The following is a 22684-nucleotide window of genomic DNA, read 5'->3' on the forward strand; positions in this document are numbered from 1 at the left end:
CGTGTTTTACCAGCTGTGTAGACGCCGGTCAGGCGTTTGAAGGCTCACGGGTGGCCAAAACCCTCTTCTCCAGAGCCGTTACCCGTGGGGAAAAGGTCGGGGGGGGGGGGGGGGGTTGGTGGGTTTACGGTACACTTGCTTCAGAACTTTGAGAACACAAACACACTCAAGGACAGAGATTGCAACTTGACTGGTTCAGGGCTGCATGCTGGAACCTCATCTCACAAAAGCTAAGCACTAGACCAAACAACCTGATAGAAACACGAAAAACACGGTCGACATGAACCCAAGCCGTACACAGACCTCTGCTGACCACGGTGTTTCTAGCGCTCAGAAGAGAGCAGAGAAAAAGAAAACAGCACAGCAGCAGCTGAGTCAGTTTCCCAGAAGCGGCACAGCCCCAAACGCTCGCCGTCTCCCTTCCACCCCGCCGAAGAAGAACAGAGCCGTACCTTGGGAAGAGGCCGTCCCAGTTGCGAGTAAATCTTACTCCAGAGCTGCATCTGAGACATGAGTCCGAGAGATCCAGCGGACAGGCTAGCGATTCACCTCCCGAAAACAAAAACCACGCGCGCGCACACACACACACACACACACAGACGGTGTCATCCAGCTGCCCCTCACAGCCGGGACATGCTCACTGACGCTTCTCCCTCCAGACACCCTCGCACACAACAGGTAGGTCACGCACTCCGGACCCAGCCCGAGGCACACTTCCTTCTAAAAAAGAGGAGCGACCGGCATTTGCATAGAGGTTTAGTCATATCGATTGTGGTTAGTTCCCCATTGCTAAAGGTGGTGAAGCAAGGGGAGGGGATAGAGAGGGGAGGGGAGGGGGGGGGGGTGGAGCTTTCAGGAAATGATGCGTGTGTGTTGGTAAGTGACTGAAGTTACTGGCAGTCAAGCCCATTTTTACTGTACACGCTGTAACTGAACCGCGGCTGCAGTGTAAACACTGAGTCTCTCTCTCTCCCTCTCTCTCTCTCTCTCTCTCTCTCTCTACGCTGAACACGGCAGCTACACATACCCGCCGTACCGGGGAGATCATTATTTAATGATTATTATATTTGGTAGCGCTGTCCTTCTGGCTGGCTTGTTAGCAGGAGCAGGATTTGTCTTCTGTGACATATTTTTGTGCTCGTGTGGTCTGGATAATTAGCTTCACCCCGTGAACATCTATCCAAAGCCAAATAAAGAGTAAAAAGTACTTGGCACAGCAAACTCACACTATCGAAGTGGGTTTGGAGGTTTGTCTTTTTGTATTGCGAAAACAAAACAAGTTCAGCAAGTGTGTCGTGACTCTGCAGGGCTCCTATTTTAGGAGCATTTCCTCCTAAAAACTGATGTGCATTAACTGGAAAAATGATTTCATTTAGCAGCACATACTACTTCAGATGTATTAGTGTGCTCCTAAATTTTTCAAGTTAAGAGCACACGGGCTCCTTGAAAAGAAATGTCAGCGTAGACCTCAATACTATGAGCAACATAACACGCATCTTCTTCATCAGTTTTCTACCGGTTCATAATTTAACCGACTCACAGCATGCGTAAGACCAAGCGGATCAGAGCAGTGCCAGGCCAAGGTAAAGCTGGCTGGGTTTACGTACCGAACCCCGGACGCTAAGCGCTACAGCGGGGATCGCGGACACGCGTCTTCGCTCGCACGCGGCTGTCGAGCTACGGGAAAGGGGCGGACCGGACCACGGTGTCCCCCTCCGCCCCCCGAGGCTCGTCTCGGAGACAGAGCGGCGCTGATCGTCGGCGTCACGGCCGGGAACCAGGGCCCTGGCGGCTCGGCGCTCACGCCGCGGCGCGCCGCGCGGACATCCTTGTGCGTGAGTCACCCGCCGCTAACTGGCCTCTTTCCCAGCCTCCCCGCTATCAGTGGCTACGCGCCGCGGCTCGACCCCACCGGCCCGGTCAGCCTGAGGCCCGTTCAGCCTGAGGCCCGTTCAGCCTGAGGCCCGTTCAGCCTGCGGCCCGGTCAGCCTGAGGCCCCTTCAGCCTGAGGCCCCTTCAGCCTGAGGCCCCTTCAGCCTGAGGCCCCTTCAGCCTGAGGCCCCTTCAGCCTGAGACCCGTTCAGCCTGAGGCCCCTTCAGCCTGAGGCCCGTTCAGCCTGAGGCCCCTTCAGCCTGAGGCCCCTTCAGCCTGAGGCCCCTTCAGCCTGAGGCCCGTTCAGCCTGAGGCCCCTTCAGCCTGAGGCCCCTTCAGCCTGAGGCCCGTTCAGCCTGAGGCCCGTTCAGCCTGAGACCCGTTCAGCCTGAGGCCCCTTCAGCCTGAGGCCCCTTCAGCCGGAGGCCCCTTCAGCCGGAGGCCCCTTCAGCCGGAGGCCCCTTCAGCCGGAGGCCCCTTCAGCCTGAGGCCCCTTCAGCCTGAGGCTCGTTCAGCCTGAGGCCCCTTCAGCCTGAGGCCCGGTCAGCCTGAGGCCCGTTCAGCCTGAGGCCCGTCAGACACAGCGCACCTTCTACAGGGTCAAGTGTATCTGTGCGAGAGGCGGCTAACCGTGGGTGCGTGTCTATTTCTGTTTAAATGTGAATATGCGTTCAAGATTCAAGATTCAAGAGGTTTATTGTCACGTCCCATTATGTAAGTACAAGAGAGTAAAGACCTTAGGTTTCGGCCTTGCAGCAACATATAAAAAACAGTTCTAACAACAATTTAGTTAACTGAGCAGGAGAACAACGATAAGTAAGTAATATTTTTTTTTTAAAATAAATAAATAAATATATATATATATAGTAAAGTGGCAAGTGCAATAAAAAATGTAGGCGCAGAAAAGGTACTGTAGCTATTGTGCGTGCTTACAGTATCTTTAGTATGTACAGCATTAACTTTCTACAGGTGCAATGCAGCATATACAGTGAGCACATTGCTAACGTGTGCATGTGTATATGTGTATGCGCGTGTGTGACCATGTGTGTTTGTGTATGTGTGTGTACGAGTGCGTGCATGTGCGTGTGTGTGGGTAGGTGTGTAGGTGTGTGTGACTTATTTGTTGCATTGGTGCAAGTTCCAAGCAAGTAGCAAGTTACACTAAAGGTAAAAGTTGTGTTTAATTCTTCAAATATGTGTGGGCACTAGCATTGTAGCGCGTACGCGGGTGCGTCTATAAGCGAGCACATGCGCGCACAGAGGTGCACACCACTCATGCCTTGCGGTTGCACTGCGGTTAGCTCTAGGTGGCGCGTTCCTCATCTGTTCTTCCAGTAAGTCTTATTTTTCTGTTCATTGTTCTCACATTCGCCACGTTCAAAAGGTGAAGGCAGAGTGCGGTCAGGTCTTCAGAGAGCGCAGGAGAGACGCTTCTCTCGCCGTCACATGCAAGTCGCGCAGAAAAGATAAGCCCTCGGTGAAAACTGGGCTCCAGTTACCGCCGCTCACCGTACCGCCGATCTGACGTGAGTGCACAGGGCGAAGGGGCACATTTAAATTCAGTCAGTTTGGGAAATTTACTCAAATTTAGCACATTAATTGAGAAAAATAACCATTATGGCTTGAGTTTTCAATTTGTCAATTCAATTGCAATTAATTTCCTGGACTGACCCTAACTGAAAGGGAAACTGACCCAATCCTGATTAGCCAGCGCCATCTGGAAGGCCCCGCCCCGCAGTCCCATTGGCCGACGGCACGCTCCCTTCACACAAAGGGGGCCTGGCTCCCGGGGGACAGGCCCGCCCGCCACGGCCGCCGCCCTGCAGCAGGCTCGCGCGCGGAAAAGCGCGGCGCGTTTCAAACGGCCTGGGGTGCGAGAGGGTCAGGACCCGAGACGCCCCGCGATAAATCCCGTCCAGAGCGCCAGACTGTTTGAACTCTTCCCCACCTCTCTCCCCCCTGGGCAACAAAGCGGCCCAGGCTCAGTCACAGCCCCCTGCGCATCTCATCTGCATAATGTCTGCGTGACAGACGGCCCTCACGTCCTCACAGACCACGGAACGGCTGCATTTTTAATCAGGCAAACGGGAGGCCAGCCCTGCCAAGCTAATGCAACATTCACACTTTCGGGACACAACCCCCCCCCATCCCCCCATTTATTTATTGGTTTTTCTCAAAGGAGACAACTTAATTATAGAACACACTATCTGCAGGGATCAAGCAGGCAAACAGGCAAACAAACAACACAATAGCTAGGACAAAAAGGACTAATTGCAGGACTAAGCATACATAACTTTGGACAACTTTTGCATTGTTATTAGTTTTACAACATTTAATTACATACACAAGTATTCCTTTTCACGTGCTAACTGGCACATCGGTAAAACATTTTTACAACCGAAGGCCTCGTGTCACAACAACTTTTCACAAGTGTTCCCCCCCAGCAGTTTAAAACATGCTGATCAAAGCCATTATTTACTCTCTTCACATGAACTTCCTGTAAACAGCATGCATGGGCCAATGTCACAGAGTGAGGATATCCTGATTGAGCTCAATGTTCACAACAACAAAGCAACACCGTTCGGCAGCACGCCCCTGACAAGTCACACTTTTACTACTGCGAGCGCCGTCCTCCTCCCACACAATCCCGCGCCGGGAGTACACAGCACAGCAGCGCTGCGCTGAGCACCCCGGGCCACAGACCATCAAAAGCGTTCAGCTTTCACAGAGCAGAGCGTTCTGTTTTTTTGGTTTTTAGCGTGAATTTGGGGCGAGTTTGGCCCGGAATGCCAGCATTCTTTCCCCTCTGAGGAGAAGCGAGGCTCAGCCCACGAGGCCGAGCCGCTTTCTCCCGGAGTCGTGAATCACCCGGGAACGAACGCAGAACGACCTTCTCAAAAACAAAACGACGGGGACGCGCAGCTGCACTTCCTCCTGGCACGCCTGAGCGTAAATGATGAGAATGGGCGTGGTGCGGAGTTCAATGGCCGCGCGTAAGAGCGCACCGCGGCGCTTTCCTGCAGTGGCGGGGTGGGATGGGGGGAGGGGGGTGGGGATGGGGAAGTGGCCGAGGCCGCGGTGCCCGGGCGCTGGGTCGTGTTGACTCTGAGTCAGCCGCGACCCCGTGACTCTGGTTGCGTCAGCGCACCGCGCGGCGCATTCCTCCGGTCTGCTCACAGCTGCTCAGGACGTGAGACACAGAGAGAGAGAGAGGCGTCGGGGTTCGGGCTGGAGCGCTAACGCCGCCGCGCTAACGCCGCCGCGTGGGCCCAGCACTCCACCGCGCGAGAGCCCGCCCGCGGCGCTACCGACGGACGCACGTTCGTCTCCGCCGAGCTGAAGGCCAGCGCTGCGGAAACGCTGAGGTGCGCTGACGGCTGTGACCAAACCAGGGGACTCCGCTGACGGCAGCGGCTTGCGAAACGCGGCCAGGGGCGACGGGGGCCGGCTACGGCGTAAATCAGGAGGCCGCTCACCAGCTCTGGGGCTCTCCTGCACCCCCTCGCCCCAAACTGACGCTCAGGTCCAGCGCGCGGGTCAGTCGATCTCTGCCCGCGGAGAGACGGCTCTGAGCGTGTGCAGCGCAGGCCGAGGGCCGGCCCCCATCCCTGGGAACGGAGGGGGTGGGCAGAGACTTACAGCGCCGCGTGAGTCAGATTCCATCACTCATGTGTGGCCACCCAAGCACTCAATCCCCAGCTGCGGAAATCTGCTGACTCATCAGCGCTCGGAGGTGCCGTGGAGCAGGGAGCCTTTCATTCAGGCCCTTCAGCTGCCGGAAAAGGAGCTCTCTCCGCCAGAGGGGCGCTGTGCCTTCAGCTGGCCCCAAGCGCTCCCAGTACTGACCCCGAGCGCTCCCAGTACTGACCCCGAGCGCTCTCAGCACCGACCCCGAGCGCTCCCAGTACTGACCCCGAGCGCTCCCAGTACTGACCCCGAGTGCTCTCAACACCGACCCCGAGCGCTCCCAGTACTGACCTCCAGCGTTCCCAGTACTGACCTCCAGCGCTCCCAGAGCCAACCCAAAGCACAGCAATACCAGGAATGCAACTAAACCTTCACTGCATTCCTGAAAATGCATCTTTAGCAACTACTAAAACTATGCTAACGAAACTATGCATCTCAACTAAATTACGCCAACATAACAACTACAAAAGGCTCAAAAATAAAAGCTCCTAAGCTCCCTTGCTTATATCTGAAAAAAAAGCACAACATTTTGGAAAAACTGTTTCATTAAATAAAGGGACCATTACAAGAAGGCAACAACGGGAGCAAAGAAACGCACACTCAGGAAAGCATTTGGTATCTTGCAGAACACCAAGTGCGCAGAAGCCTCAATTTCCTTTGTGTCTTTCAACGATCATGCTAAACACAGAACCCCTTCACTGTACAAATGGCCAAAACAGGTAGGCAAAATGCAGGGGAAATGACGGAGCTGAAGTGCATTTCAGAGAAAATGAAAGGGCGAGCACCGCGCTTGTTGAAGACGGCCTCCCTCAGGCGGGCGGAGATGGCTGCGGGCTGAGAATGCTCTCTTGTGGTTCGCTTTCTGATCCCATACTCAACCTGCTTGAAGTAGGTGAAGATGACAATTTACTCCTCCTTCAGATTTCATGTTTTATTACTGCGCACAGGTGAAACTGCGCCCACACTCAGCGCTGTTCTGGATCCGATCGGTGAGGGGGATCCAGAACAGCGCTTACTTTTCCAAGTAAGGGAAAAGGGTGGGGGTGGGGGGGTTGCAGTTGGACTATGCCATTGCTAAAGAGGGTCCACATACTGTGCAGTCAGCCTTTCAGCTTCATACTGTGCAGTCAGCCTTTCAGCTTCATACTGTGCAGTCAGCCTTTCAGCTTCATACTGTGCAGTCAGCCTTTCAGCTTCATACTGTGCAGTCAGCCTTTCAGCTTCATACTGTGCCTACAGCCTTTCAGCTTCATACTGTGCTGTCAGCCTTTCAGCTTCATACTGTGCAGTCAGCCTTTCAGCTTCTGTGCGGTCAGCCATTCAGCTTCATACTGTGCAGTCAGCCTTTCAGCTTCATACTGTGCGGTCAGCCTTTCAGCTTCATACTGTGCCTACAGCCTTTCAGCTTCATACTGTGCTGTCAGCCTTTGGTAAATGGTAAATGGACTGCATTTATATAGCGCTTTTATCCAAAGCGCTTTACAATTGATGCCTCTCATTCGCCAGAGCAGTTAGGGGTTAGGTGTCTTGCTCAAGCACACTTCGACACGCCCAGGGCAGGGTTTGAACCAGCAACCCTCCGACTGCCAGTCAATCAGTCTTACCTCCTGAGCTATGTCGCCCCAGTAGCCTTTCAGCTTCATACTGTGCCTACAGCCTTTCAGCTTCTGTGTGGTCAGCCTTTCAGCTTCATACTGTGCTGTCAGCCTTTCAGCTTCATACTGTGCAGTCAGCCTTTCAGCTTCATACTGTGCAGTCAGCCTTTCAGCTTCATACTGTGCAGTCAGCTTTTCAGCTTCTGTGCAGTCAGCCTTTCAGCTTCATACTGTGCAGTCAGCCTTTTAGCTTCACACTGTGCCTACAGCCTTTCAGCTTCATACTGTGCTGTCAGCCTTTGAGCTTCATACTGTTCTGTCAGCCTTTCAGCTTCATACTGTGCAGTCAGCCTTTTAGCTTCATACTGTGCTGTCAGCCTTTCAGCTTCATACTGTGCTGTCAGCCTTTGAGCTTCACACTGTGCTGTCAGCCTTTCAGCTTCATACTGTGCTGTCAGCCTTTCAGCTTCACACTGTGCTGTCAGCCTTTCAGCTTCACACTGTGCTGTCAGCCTTTTAGCTTCACACTGTGCTGTCAGCCTTTCAGCTTCACACTGTGCTGTCAGCCTTTTAGCTTCATACTGTGCTGTCAGGCTGCAAAGGCTGCCTGGAGGACCAGCATGAGGAAGAACCGGTTTGACCGTAGTACAGAAACCTGTGCCTGAGGTGCAGAAGGCCCTGACTGAGGCAGGGCGCAGTCCAAGGCACCCAGACTGTGCGTGTCAGTGAGCAATTAGGTGATTTCTGGTCATCCGCCACAACTGCCCCTGCTATCTGCTAGCATGACCTCATCCGGCACACTAGGAAAATAAAATCCAAATCGCAGCGCTCTGGTGTACTGCACACGACTTTCAGCCCACCGTGCTGAAGCTAGCTGGAGAAATATCCGCTGCCACGGCGTCCGCATGCCATCTGTTCACACACCATGACAGAACAGCTCTGGAAAAACGAACACTTTAAAACTGGCCTGGCGAACAAGAACTTTCCACAAGTTTCCTTCCCACGTTCGCAGACAAAGCTCATAGACCTCTCTGAGGAACATTACCGCGAAACATTACATTACATTACATTACAGGCATTTAGCAGACGCTCTTATCCAGAGCGACGTACAACAAGTGCATAGGTTTCATGATGTAGAGGCGCAAATGAGGAAACAAATGAGGACCCCCACCAAAAAGCGACACCTTGCTGCTTAGGCCATCATAAGGCTCGTGACCGATCGCTCCGCGAGGAAGAATAGAACACGACCACGCCCAGGCGCGGGGTGCGTCACCGACGCGTCAGACGCCACGCTGCCGCCGGACGCGCGCGCCGCGTGACGAAGCGCAGAAACGACGGGCCGCGGGCTCTTACCGCGGGGAAGTCTCCGTTCCGGGGGAGGCTGAGGGAGGAGAAGTCCACATCGGGGAAAGGTGGAGGGTTGAACATTTCAATATGCATATCCGAAGGGCTATTCAAGTGGTATTGCCTAGAGTGGAGAAAGAAGAAAACAAACAAAGAGATGGAAAAATCATTGAGGGATTCTGTCATACACTGCTGCGTCTTCAGTCTACACTCCCTGAAGGGAATTTCTCAAGATCATTGTTAATAATAAACCAGCTATGCTCACTTTCATTTTTACTTTTCACTCACACGTAGAAATACTTCAGAAATAAATGGAAGGGGGAAACAACAGGACTAAACATCAGTAACCAAGATAAATCTCCATGGAATTTTGTGTTTTAAGGACTCAATTCAATGAAATTCTGTGAAATTGTTTAAAGTCAATAATACTCTCGTTATCACACTGTGGCTAAAAAAATTAATAAAATTTAAAAAAGCTTCAGTAAAAACATATACAGAATGAATGGAATAATACAACTTTTTAAGGAGAACGATAACACAACATACTGCACTGTGAGATAAGTACCAATGAATGTAATCCCCTTGCATTATATATGCCCAAACACGTACAACATACCACACAAGCACTTTTCCACCTTCATCTCCTGACAACTTATTCATTCTACCCTTCGTGGCTGACATTCTAAAAACATACTTATATGAGGCCTTTCATAGTTCATCCGCAGTAAAACATTTCATGTTGTTTGCTAATAATCCCAATGTTTTCTTATAGACCCCATATAGATCATTAACAAGATCATCAAATACAAAGATGTATTTTTCAACCGTACTTTATATATCCACAAAACAGAAAGAAGACGGAGCCACATGATTTTATGAGACCTTTCATAGTTCATCAGCAGTAGGACATTTCATGTTGATGGCCAATAATCCCAAGGTTTCCATATAGCCCCCAATATAGATCAATAACAAGATCATCAAATACAAAGATGTATTTCTGAACCGTACTTTACATATCCATAAACAAAAAGATGATAGTGAGCCACATCACAGTTTCTCTACCGGTAACCAACCAAAAGGCTTGATTTCTAACACTGTTTGTGATAAAGTATGAAATAAAGACTGCCCCTACCTTTCCTCCTGGTCTAAATCCAGGTTTCTGTGAGGATGAAGTTCATTCTAGACAAGCCACAAACGACAGCCTGAGGTCTTTTTTGACTGGGCTGAGAAAAACCCTCACCCGAGTCACAGCTGAAGTCACATGACATTACTTTCAGTTCTTTCACTATCTCCAAATTGAATCACTTCCTTATGGAAAGTCACCAGCTTTAAATCCAGGAAAGCACAATGTTTGCCCCAGCTGTTCCAAGAACACTCATTCAGCTACTTCAGTAACTGAATAATAAATTGTAAAATGACCAAAAAAAAGAACAGCAAGCAGTATTTAAATTAAAACTGATAAACAGCTTTGCCTACATGTGTTTCTCTTTTAGTTTCATTCTTTGTCAGGGCAAACACTACTGTCAAAGTCAAAGCGTTATTAAACAGATGACAGGCACACGCAAACAATTGTACTGTGTGGGCTGTAATCATTTCTGTACAGCCCCGCCATCAGGTGACACTCATGTGTTCCATCACATTCTTTACATTTGGGCTAAAAACATCTCTGAAGTCAGAAGTGTCATGATACTTTTTCCCAAGTATTAGCATAGCCTTTCTTGGCTTGAATGACGGTTCAGAGTGACACGCATGTAACTGAAGATTCCATCATGTTAGCCCTGACAGGACCAGCTGGACATGCCATCAGACTCAACACGAGCCTGTCCGTTCAGACCGCGGAGTATCTTACATCTATAAGAATTATGACCCCTTCTTGGTAAGCGCTGACAGTTTCCTGTATTTCTCACAGACACGCTGATTGGAGGTGTTATGGCAATACGTACAGCTAAGTGCAAGAGTATTGAGACAGTGACACGTTTTTTGTTGTTTTTTTCACGTTTTTTTGCACATAGTATTTGAAATAAAACAATGAATGTGAGTATAAATAGCAGACAGGCAGCTTTAATTTGAGGGCACTTGCATCGATATCGGGTGATCCGCGTAGAAATCAGAATAAACCTGTCATAGATGTAGCCAAATCATTGGGCGTCAAAATCAACTGTTTGATATATTGTTAGAAAGCAAGACTGCACAGGTGAGCTCAGTAAGAAATAACTCGGTAGACCACAGAATACCACTGTAGCGGATGACTGGAGAAAAACCCTTTTACAACTGTCGAACAGATCAAAACCAATCTCCAGGATGTAGACATAAATGTGTCAAAGACTACCATTAAGAGAAGACTACACCAGCATAGCCTCAGAGGGTTAGCCACAAGATGCAAACCACTGGTAAGCCTGAAGAACAGAACGGCCAAGTTAGAACGTGCTAAAAATTACAAAAGTACAAAAAACTGTAGAGTTTTGGAACAAATTCTTATGGATGGTTAAGACAAGTATTCTTCTGCCAGGAAATATTGGTTCAAAGCACCCCCCAGATCTGTGAAACATGGTGGAGGAAGTGTTATGGCTTGGGCATGTATGGCTGCCACTGGAACTGGCTCACTTGTCCTTAGTGATGACGTGACTGCTGATGGCAGTGTACTGAAACATCATATGTTTGATGTTTCACCTCACAGCAAGTCAATGACCCCAAACACACTGCTAAAACAACAAACCGTGTTTCAGGACAAAAGTGTAATATTCCTGACTGGCCAAGTCAATCACCTGTCCTGAATCCAAGTGCTTCACTTGCTGAAGACAAGACTGAAGGTAAAACAACCCAGAAACACACAGGAAACGAATATGACTGCCGTACAGGCCTGGCAGAGCATCAGCAGGAAAATAAGAAACATCCGGTGATGTCTGTGAGCCAGTGAATGCAAAGGATTTGCCAACAAATACTAAACATAACTTTATTTAAGATTATGTCCATTTGTCCAATTACTTTTGATCCTGTAAAATTGAGGGGACTATGTATAAAAACGGCCGCAATTCCAACGTGGATCACCTGATATGGATGTAAATACCAAAAAAAAAAAAAAAAAAAACATTAAAGCTGCCAGTCTGAATTTTAACCTCATACTCATTGCTTCATTTCAAATACAATGTGCACGAGTACAGAGCCAAAACACCAAGAAATGTGTTGCCGTCCCAATAATTTTGCATTTAGCTGTACACTGATACCTTAAAAACTGTGTCACGGCTGTAATCCAACAGGCTGAAAGTTCCAGAATGTCCACCACGCCGGAGCCGTAGCGGTGCAGCTGGAACGCTCGCTAACAGCAGCTGCCAGCATCTGATATCGGCGTCCAGTAAAAAGTGGGGAATTTCCATGCTTCAGATGAGGCTAGGGAATGCACCGCCCTCCTCTTCCGTTCCTCAACAGCCAGCGCTGCCCCGGGGCTGGCGGGACACTCTTCATCTCGGAAGCGGCCCCCCCCCCCCCCCCAGCCTCTGCTCCCGCCCCCCGGCCTCTGCTCCCGCCCCCCCGCCTCTGCTCCCGCCCCCCGGCCTCTGCTCCCGCCCCCCAGCCTCTGCTCCCGCCCCCCAGCCTCTGCTCCCGCCCCCCTGCCTCTGCTCCCGCCCCCCCGCCTCTGCTCCCGCCCCCCGGCCTCTGCTCCTGCCCCCCGCCTCTGCTCCCGCCCCCCGCCTCTGCTCCCGCCCCCCGGCCTCTGCTCCCGCCCCCCAGCCTCTGCTCCTGCCCCCCAGCCTCTGCTCCCGCCCCCCAGCCTCTGCTCCTGCCCCCCAGCCTCTGCTCCCGCCCCCCGGCCTCTGCTCCTGCCCCAGTGTGATGCCTGGGCCCTAACCGTGCAGTGCAGCGGTTAGGCAACCGAGCTCACAGCTCCAGAGGCCGGTTCTACCACTGGGCCCCAGAGCGAGACACTCAACCCAAACTGCATCAGTCAGTATCCAGCTGCATGACTGGACTGAATACCTTAGAAACCTGAGCTGTAAGTTCCTCTGGATCAGACTGTTTGTCAAACCAGCCCCAGCTTAAAATGCAGCCACTGACTGACATCTATCTTCACAGAGCCTGTACTATGGTATTATTACTTTATTTGCACAGGGTAGGTGGATCTGCTCTTTCACAGCAATGCCCTGTAAATGCCACCTAATTGCCTAATGCCTCTTATACACTAGACAATTTCTAGGCAACGAAAGTTTGACAAACTCTTACATTTAACAACAATCTGTCCTAAATCATGGGCTTTTAGTCCAGGAGGTGCACACATCTTAAGATTTTGAAAAGACTGGGATTCATGCAGCGTCACATACTATAAGATTCCAAAAGGATTATTTGGTAGATTAAAATAAATAAATAAATAAAAGTCAAAAGCCCTGTCCGGACGGGATTGGTTTCACTAGGGGAGGACGGATACTGTCATTTTTAGCAGTGTAATTCACATCCAAAATGACCATGTCAGTGATTTTTACCAGGGACGCAATTAATAATTTTAGCTGAAAAAACCTACTGTTTTTCTGTGGAACTCCGAGTTCCTCTGATAAAACTATTACCATCTGAACCAACAAGTCAATATTTGATGCGAATGACAACTATTTTGGGCACATTTTTATACTGATGTGCAAGGACAAAAATAGGTACATTACCGACATTGTCCTGAAATACTAGTCCCATTCAGACAGGGCTAAAGACAGCGCACCTATGGGCTGTTGGCAGTGCAGGACTATGAATTTCGTTGCTGACCATCACACGTTTTGAGCCAAGACTAAAGACTCACAATAACATTAAACATGCTTGATTTTGTCGAAACGATAAAGATGAGGAAAAGACCGTCACAAACTCAGGTGGAACTGTCTTATCGACAAATCATGAGTCATGATAGAGGGCGTGCCGCAACCGAGGTAAGACTGGAAAGATGTTACAATGACTCCTAAGACTGTGATGGCAGCATAACCTGCATGTCTTAGGATGGCGGGAGGAAACAGGAGAACTCGGAGAAAACCCACACGGACACGGAGAGAACAAACAAACAGCACACAGAAAGGCTCTGGCCACGATTCGAACCCAGGACCTTGCTGTGAGGCGACAACGCTATCCAAAGTCTTATCAGCACACACAGTACACCAGCCTATGCTCCACACACCAGCCCTGTCACTGCAGAAACAAGCTGGAAAGTGGGGGCAAACCAAGCACACTTGGTTCTAGACTGATTAAGGAAATGTTTTTTAATAGCTTTCCTGTTTTTTTTTTTTGGAACAGCCCCTACGCTGTATTAGCGATGCAAGGCTCAGACACTGCACTCTTAACACACCTGCTGTTTTGCTTTCCTGAGTCAGAGAAGTCGGAGTTAAAAGAAATCCTTTGAACGGTTTTTTCTCTCCCTTTTTTGCCTTTAGCCTTGAAAGAAAGACCTTTTCTGTTTTCCCTCCATCCGGCCGAATCGCCCAAAGAGATAAAAACATACCCGCCCCGACCTCAAAGGACTCTTTGGACAAAGACGGCACTCAGCTGGCTGCGATGGTTTATGGCGTAATTTTGGGCAAACCAGATTATGAAAACAATGGCAAAAAGTAATTAAAGCCCTTAAATCTTGTGGATACAGAAAACCTTGTCTTCTCAGTAATTCCTGACTTTGCAATGTCCCTTTTTAAGCAGAGAGAGTCATTATTTTCACAATCAAATCAGCAAGTACAGGGAAAATAAAAGCACTTTCAATGCGATTAGAGATTAGAGAAAGCAGTTCCCGACTGTCAGCAGTTATTTTTTCCCCTCTAGAGGTTGGAAATGCACCTGGAAACCTGGCTTAATTGTAACTTCCCTCACTTTATTTTATGCACATTAGAAGGTATTGAACAGATCAACTGTTCCTTCAGGCATTCAGTTATAATTTCGATAAACTGTCATAATGCTTTCAACCGATTCCAAAGTATGTAAAGCATAGTGATTACTTTCATTGTCGAATTCAAATAGCAGCCTGTGAATGTGACCCTTTACCCAGTTTTTGAAAGCCAGGATACTGCATACTTTTTCCCCACTGTTACTAAGGGTGAAAAGTTAGAATTCTGCACGAGAGGAAAACCTGGCGTGATTTTAAAAGGACTGTGACAAGGGTTCATCAGATCTAAGGAAATTATGACGTTGGTTTCGAGCCCCCGCGTCCCTGCTTTGTATAAAACATTAAACAAAGCCGATTTGAAGGGCTCGTGATTATTTCATGGGTGAAGGGTGGGAGGTGGGAGGCGGCAAGCGAGTCGCAGTGACGGAAGTTGCACGAGAGCGATGCGACCACCAGCGCGTAACGAAGAAAGTCGCACATTCACGCTCGTTGCCACACAGCGACCCTTGCACGCAAACACACGCGCCTTGCAAACGTTCTTCCAGCTAAATCTCCGCTATGTCTCAATGGCTTATATAAATACCCGCCGCGCATTTCCACTGAAGCTGCCGGCGAGCCCATCACAGCAGTTAATAAATAGGCACTGCGCCCCCTCAACAGCAGGTAAAACATTTTATCAAGCGCAAATTATTTTCGGTATACGTTCACAACCCGAAAGCAAGACAAAGCCGAAACAAACCAAAGTAAGTTCACCATAAAGCGGCGCACCAACACAAACTCCCAGTATGTCTTAATTCCAATGTTACAGTATAAAACAAGTAACATTTTGATGCATCTTATTCCTTTCATAAAGTCCTAACCATCATTTCACACTCAGCTGCTAAAACCGGACCTTGAAGTGAGCAGAAACGCACATAGCCTAATACCCGGTTTTCTCTCCCTGGCGGAAGCAGAGGCACGCTTTCAAACAGAAGCCTGAAAACAAAGAGGCGCTCTGAGGGAGAAGAAAACTACCTCCTTTGTTTCCCAAGGCCAGGGTTGGGATTAGTTGAATTCAAGGTGACGTCTGATGTTTAATGTCTTTGTCAAGAACTAAAAAAACGGCAAATTAATATACACATGATGATTAAATTGGACTCAATGGGGAAAAAAGAATGGAAAAAGATAACACTGTTTGGAATACAGGTTCAGACGAATAGTCAACTGAGATTTGCAAATAAAGCCCTTCTCTTCCCCATCCGCAGACTAAACAAAAGCAGACACAGTCTTTCAGACTATGCATCCCAGCCTCTGGAGCATCAGTTAACTCACTGAAAATCCTTCTAAAGAAGGATACATTTTTTCTTCTTCTTCAAATTGGCTTTTAACTGCACGTTATACAGACATACCTTTTGATTTATTACTCCGTTTTGTGTTTAAAGCATTTAAAATGAATTTTTTAGATTGTCAGTTTCACTTAGCGCTTCTTGAAATACTCTTTTTTGGTAGGTGCTTTGAACATGATATACAAAAAGCCCTGTATAAACAGATCATTAAAAATAAGGCTCAACCCCAACCGTTGTGCTTTGAAGGTATAGCTATCAAATGACATTAGGGAGACTGACTCCCACCCAGCTTCCCTAATCTTGCTACTCTATCAGAACAATTTCCTGGACACACAAGAGTGAACTGGAAGACTTGGTTGTGCTTTTGTGTCTACAGGAAGAACACAACTCGGTCCTCCCACTCGCGGATTTGGCCCCAAGTTAGAAGTGACCAATCAAAAGCAGTGTTATAAAACTGGCTGACATGCTGGTCACCAGTCGGCACCCTGAGCCGACCAGAGGAGGATGGGTTTCCCTTGAGCCTGGTTCCTTCCAAGGTTTCTTCCCATCTGCGACAGGGAGTTTTTCCTTGCCACTGTTGCCTTAGGCTTGCTCCTGTGAGGGTTTAGGCCAGGGTTGTCTGTAAAACGTACTGTGACAACTGCTGTAAAATACGCTATACAAGTAAAATTTGATTGGTTGAGTGTTACTTCTCTCCTTACTTCCAAAATGTTTTATTTTTAGTTCAAGCCAAAGGAGGGGGAAATGCATCAATTAAGAGCAGCAGAAACCCATTCAATCTGCTGTTTAGTGAAGACCAAACCACAGAACAATCAGTGGGACCAAAGGAAGGAGGTGCAAAGCCGTAACTGCCAGGGAAAAGCGGACGTTTGCTCAGCAGGTTTGGGGCTGTCTGAGGACCCATCGAGACCGTGCCTTAGCCCTTTCTGAGAACGCGACGAAACTCTGCCCCTCTGTCGAGGCGGGCCGGGCCCAGCGAAACAAAAAGGGGGGGGGGGGGGGTGATCTAAAGCGCCTCTGCGCACATCTCATCAGCCACACGGTCAATAAACCTGCCCCAGTACCCCGACCCCCCCACAGATAACTCCCCCACAGCGCCCGGCCAAGCAGCCCATTACAGGAAATTAATGAAATTTAATAAAGGAGCCGAAGGCCACCCCAATATTTTCAAAGTGACAGCCCTGTGCCACTTACTGAGAGAGAACAAAGGCTTTGCACCCCATGCCCCCCCCCCCCCTTATATTTTACATAATCTTAGAACCGCTGACGGGAGGGAACGGTGTCGCCAGATTTCACGAGACAAACAAGCGACTAGGTCCTGAGAGAGGAGAGCCAATCTGAACCGTGGAGAAACAGCTTACGGGCACATTCACGACTTCCAGGGCCTTTACGGGAGGGATTGAGCAATACTGCTGCTTAATTACTGCCACAGCAACCATGAATGAACGCGTAAAAAAACCGGGTCGCTTCTTACACTTCAAAACAAGCGCCCAGGTTTTCTGAAACACGCCCAAGAAACCTGTGACTTCACATTTTTGAAAGTGACTAAAGCACAAAGCACAAAGTTAGGAATGAAGTGGACCTGGCACCACCGGGAGGGACTGTTCCTTCGCTGCCATCAGAGCACGGTGCGTTTCGTGTTAACTTTCGATTTCCCACAATTTCCAAATCGTCTTCAAAGATTTGTAATGAGGGAATGCAAGGGGACACTGAGCTCACAAAATCTATATCTCAAAATGGAACTGAAAGTTTGCCGGCTGCAACGAAGCCATAGATAACAATGGTCCGCACTGAAATGGTCAACAACCAGCAAATATGAAACTGGGCAGAGAATACCTGAGAACACTGCCTGCAATAGCAAGCACGACTTCAGAGCGTTATTTCATTTTCTATTTCCTTGTCACAGATTTGACCCCTCGTTCAACTGGGTCAGAACAAGGCTGAACAGACTGAAACACAGGAAGGCGGTCGTTTGACTTGTTACTTACTGGTTTCCAGATTGCATAGGACAGTGCAAGTTATAGGCTGCCTGCTGGGAGAAGCCCCAGGAGTTAGAGGGGTACATCTGGCTCTGAAAAAGAAGGAAAATGTCTTCATTTTAAACACGGTCAACCGATTTATACAGAAAAAAAGTTGAGTAATTTCAACAATGTAACAGTGAGAGAAAAAGACAAACATGTATTCTACAGCAGTGTAGGATAGTGGTTAGGAAACTGGGCTTGTAACCCAGAGGTTGTGGGTTCAATTACCAGCTGGGTGTATTGCTGTTGTACCCTTGAGCAAGGCACTTAATCTGAATAGCTTCAGTAGCCTACCCTGCAGTATAAATGCACTGCGTGTTAAAAGGTGAGCTGGGTAGATGTAGTGTCCCTAAATGCTGCAATATATTTATAAAAGAAAGAACAGAATAGGAACAAAAATTAACTCCCACAAAAATTCTAATCCCAAATAAAAATAAGTGTGTAAAAGGGTACTAATCGTTCCTATCAAGATTTCAGTGGAAAAATGGAGATACCAGAATCCCGACAGAGAACTTCTAAGCAACAGTTTGAGGTGACATAGCCCCCACCACCACCAACACACCCCCTGGTTCATCCCAGTGGCTGTTAGACCCAAGGACAATTCCGTCCACCACCGTGTCATGTGGGGACAGGGGCCTGGGGCCTGTCTCCAGGGGCCTATCTCACAAAGCAGGATTACTGAGTTAACAGGATAACGGCACAGAGTAAAACCCGGAGCCCTCCCAGATCTGGAACACGGACTGAAGTGAAAAGAGCCGTTCCGGGTTTTACTCGGCGCAGTGATCCAGCTGACTCGGTAATCAACCCCGCTTCATGACACAGTTCCCAGGACGACCTAACAGGTGAAAATAAGGAAGTGCTCCAGCGGTTAATTATCCAATACAAATCGGCTCAATTGCACCTGCGTCGGCCGCGTCGTCAGAAGTCAGGAGTCCGCGCACACGTCATTTCTAAAGCAGTGGAAAGTTGTTTTATGAATGTAAGATTAGAGCAGCTTCATTCAGTGGCAAAGGCTATCAAGGACACTGTGTGAGTTATCTTTAAAACGAGCTGCGTTAGTTTTCAGTGCGTGCAGGCGATATTTCTCGCAGTGATTTATTTCGGGGTTCGTTCGCTCGAAAAGTGTCGTCTCTCTTCACACGAGAAGGAAGGTTTCGTGTCCTTGACACAAGATATCAGGGAGGCGAGGAACACAACGCTCGCTCAACTAAGTAATCGGCGGCAGAACTAATTTGCTGATTAAAATCAGAAACGATATCAATTCGAGCGCTGGTGACGCAGCGGCAGGAGCGGAAGAGTCACAACTAACGCCGAACAGAGGAAACCGAGGACGGCGTGACGCAGGAGGCCTCACAGAGGACGCTTCCCACAGATTACAGACACACCAGATACTCAGCTCCAACGCTCCAACGCTCCAACGCTCCGACACCCCCCCCCAGCTTGATATCAGGGGTTTCTGGTGTCACTGCCAAGGCCGTTCAATCCAAAGTGCCGAATGGAATAACACAGCGTTCTCACCGGTGAAGAAACAGACCCGGCGCTCGCGGCAGACGACGGGAAGGGGAAGTCTGGCGGCGGTTGGCTGTGAGAAACCGAGCGTGTTGCAGAAGGTTCCGCTGGAACAGGGCGTAGCCCGCCCTCACGACGTTAGCAAGGTGTCTCTGCCCCGGGGGGGGGGGACGTCGGCCCCCGTCTGATCAGTACCGAGGCGCTATTGTTAAAGACGTCCCGGGACTCTGCCAGACATTAGGGTGTGGTCCCTGCAGCCTCTAAAACAAACGCTGAAGTCAACCGTGTGTTCTACCCTATACAAACTGAAAAACTACGCTCTCACAACACAGCAGCACACTTGATCGCACGCCTTAGCGTGTTTTTGGAAGGTGTGTGGGATTGGATTTCCAGTGGCCAGGGGGTTCTCAGTCCTCAATCCAGAACAGGCCGGTGCGGGTGTCGGCTTCTGTTCCAGCCAAGCAGATACACGCCTCATTCTACTAAGCAAGGTTCTTAGCGAAGACTTGAGCGGTTGCTCAGTAGAATCAGGAGCGCAACTGCTGGGTTGGAAGGAAGGCCTTCGCCCGAACCGGCCCGTTCTGGGAAAGACAGAGGGCCCCAGCTCCAGCTCCAGCTCCAGGCTCTTCTGACAGAGACCGAAGCGTCAGGAGCACGGACCAGGGGCGCCAGGACGCGTTTTCGACCGCGGAGACGGTGGCGGTAGACCTACCTCCATGGCCGTGTGCAGCAGCGGGGAGGCGACCAGCCCGTAGAGGGCGCTGTCGAGCTGCGGCCCCTCCGGGTGCAGGTAGTTCTCCCCGTCCATGGCGAGAGGCGTGGGGAGGGTGGGCATCAGGCTACGGGCCCACACATGGCGGAGGACCCCCGCGCGGCTCGTCCAATCAACAGGCTTTACCACGGACGCTCGTCACCCATGACCTGTCAACAGAGGGGGGGGGGGGAGGGGGAGGGGGAGCGTGAGGGGCGTTTCGTAGTCTCTCACAGTGAAGAGAGAGTGTCTTCTCCCTCATCCATGAGGCGTATGACCGTGCGGTTTAACCGACATCGGTTCACACGTCTGGATGAGGCAGGGAAAAAAGAAACACCGGCTTTCCACGGCGACCGGCCGAGACCCCAGGGCAGCCGGCGGCCCTCGCGCTCGATTGAAGCGTCCGCTGGCCGCGGATCAGAACGAACGGCGGCGATCGATAGCGCTGAGGGTTCAGCGCCGCTGAGCGAGCGGAGGCCCGCGCGCTAATAGCGGATCAATGAGGAGAGGGAGAAACCGGATATCAGACTCCGCCACAGCGCACAGTCAACAGGACCCTCACACCGGAGGGCTGAGTCTGAGCTAAAAATAAGAGCGCGCACGGCTCCAGCGGCTGCTCCCGCTATTCTACTGCTCCCACGGATCTGATCATGGCTGGTCACGGATCGCTCATCCGGACCCAAAAACGGACCGGATTGGGTTAAGAGCCCTTCCCGCGGGCGGGCGGAGCGGTTCTGACCGCGGGCGGGGTGGAGCGGTTCTGACCGCGGGCGGGGTGGAGCGGTTCTGACCACGGGCGGGGTGGAGCGGTTCTGACCACGGACGACCGCGCTCTCCCGGTCCTGCTGCACGGAGCAGCCGGGGAAGCTGAAGGACTCAGAGAGGTACAGCTCCAGAGCAGAACACTCCCACCACAGATCCTGCTTTGTTTAATCAGGGAGACTGGAATCACACACACACACACACACACACACACGTTCCATGACAGCAGTCAGTGCTGCGTAACGTACAGTACGTACTCTCTGATTTCCTCTGCTCTTTCCACACACAGATGGAGCTCTGACACCACCCCCCTTACGCCACGGACCTGCAGACCTGCCCCCCCTCCCCGCACGCGCGGGACATAAATCCTCCCCCGGCGGGGGGAGGGGGGGAGGGGGGGTGGCTGGGGACAGCGAGGTCGGGGGACTCCATAAGCGAGGCTTTGTGCGAGCTCACCCAGCCGGTTCCCCTCCGCGGCGCTGCCGTGCGCGGCTGCCTTAGCGCCGGCGCTGAGTGAATGGGGCCCTTGTGCCGCGGCGACGCTGCGCCCGCCCCGACACCCCCGCCCCCCCCCACACCCCCACCCCCACCCCCACCCGAACCAGACGCACCGCGCGGAACGTTCGTCACGGCGACCGGCTGGGCCCAGGGAACGCAGCGGACGGGTCCCTCGCGTGATTGGTGTACCCCCAGCGTCCGGCCCCAGCGCTACCCCTCGGATGCAAAACCACGTTTCCCTGAGACTTCTCTGGAGCTTACAGGCTCTTTCCAGCCAACCCCCCCTGCACCCCCCTGCCACCCCCCCCCCCCGCACCCCCCCCCCCCACCCTGAATCCAGGGGTGATCCTCCTCCCAGGCAGCCCTCTATCAGGACAATCACGTTAATGACATATGAAGACACAAAGATATGGGAATGTGCTGAAAATGTCACTGTTATTGGAGCGTGAAGCCTGCTTCATTCACAGCTCCCGTACGGCAGTGGAACACTAGAAACAGCTTCCGCCCTCTCCACAATGAGCACGGGCTTCAGTGACACTGTGCGCTGGCTATCTATTCTCGGCCTCTTATCTCTTTATATGGGTACAGGCACGACAGGCTTCTGGGAAGTGAAGGTTAATTATTAGATGAATTTGCCATGTCATCTGAAATAAGCAATATGACGCCATATCCCCTTGAATAACCACATGGGATTACGCTTGAAACGAGACCTATTACAAAAGTCCTGAACTTTTCACAGAGCAGTCTACGACATCTTTCACTACTGCCAGAGAGAGAGAGAGAGAGAACAGACTGAGGGAGATAGATAGGGGGCAGACAGAGAAAAGATAGAGACAAAAAGAGAAAAAAGAGAAAGTGAGGGGAGAAAGAGTGTGAGAGAGACAGAGAGAGATAAGAGAGAGAGGACAGAGACAGAGGACAGGGGGAGAGAGAGAGAAAGAGAGGGGAGGGAGAAAAAGAGGAAGAGAAGGAGGGGAGAGACTGAGAGAAAGAGGGGGAGGGAGAGAGAGAGAGGGAGAGAGGGGAGGGAGAAAAGAGAGAAATAGAGGGAGGGGAGAGAGAAAAAGAGAGGGGAGAGAGAGAGAGAAAGACAGGGGAGAGAGAAAGAGAGGGAGAGAGGGGGAGAGAGACAGAAAGAGAGGGAGAGAGGGGGAGAGAGAGAGAAAGAGAGGGAGAGAGGGGAGGGAGAAAAAGAGAGAAAGAGAGGGGAGGGAGAAAAAGAGGAAGAGAAGGAGGGGAGAGACTGAGAGAAAGAGGGGGAGGGAGAGAGAGAGAGGGAGAGAGGGGAGGGAGAAAAGAGAGAAATAGAGGGAGGGGAGAGAGAGAAAGAGGGGAGAGAGAGAAAAAGAGAGGGAGAGAGAGAAAGAGAGGGTGAGAGAGAGAAAGAGGGGAGAGAGAAAGAGAGGGAGAGAAAAAGAGAGGGGAGAGAGAGAGAGAGAGAAAGAGAGGGAGAGGCTGCTCAGAGAGCCAGTTTCCGTTT

The 22684-nt window shown here is 50.6% G+C and overlaps 1 protein-coding gene across 4 annotated transcripts in view; it reads right to left on the minus strand.

Moving 5' to 3' along the window:
* Nucleotides 1-22684, minus strand: part of si:ch73-63e15.2 (protein strawberry notch homolog 2) — a 71551-nt gene that overhangs the window by 34150 nt on the left and 14717 nt on the right. For 2 of the 4 annotated variants that reach the window (XM_035413497.1, XM_035413496.1), the window contains exons 2-4: nucleotides 19906-20114; nucleotides 17652-17734; nucleotides 8509-8623 (exon numbers count right to left, since the gene is read on the minus strand). In XM_035413497.1, coding sequence (XP_035269388.1) covers nucleotides 8509-8623; nucleotides 17652-17734; nucleotides 19906-20028 — 321 coding nt within the window. In that variant the 5' untranslated portion in view covers nucleotides 20029-20114. Of the gene's footprint in view, nucleotides 1-452; nucleotides 759-8508; nucleotides 8624-9631; nucleotides 9703-17651; nucleotides 17735-19905; nucleotides 20115-22684 lie in introns of those variants that run through there. The other 2 variants (XM_035413498.1, XM_035413499.1) reach the window with 2 other exon arrangements.

The sequence above is a fragment of the Anguilla anguilla genome, chromosome 4 (genome assembly GCF_013347855.1).
Source record: "Anguilla anguilla isolate fAngAng1 chromosome 4, fAngAng1.pri, whole genome shotgun sequence".
NCBI classification, from domain to species: domain Eukaryota; kingdom Metazoa; phylum Chordata; class Actinopteri; order Anguilliformes; family Anguillidae; genus Anguilla; species Anguilla anguilla.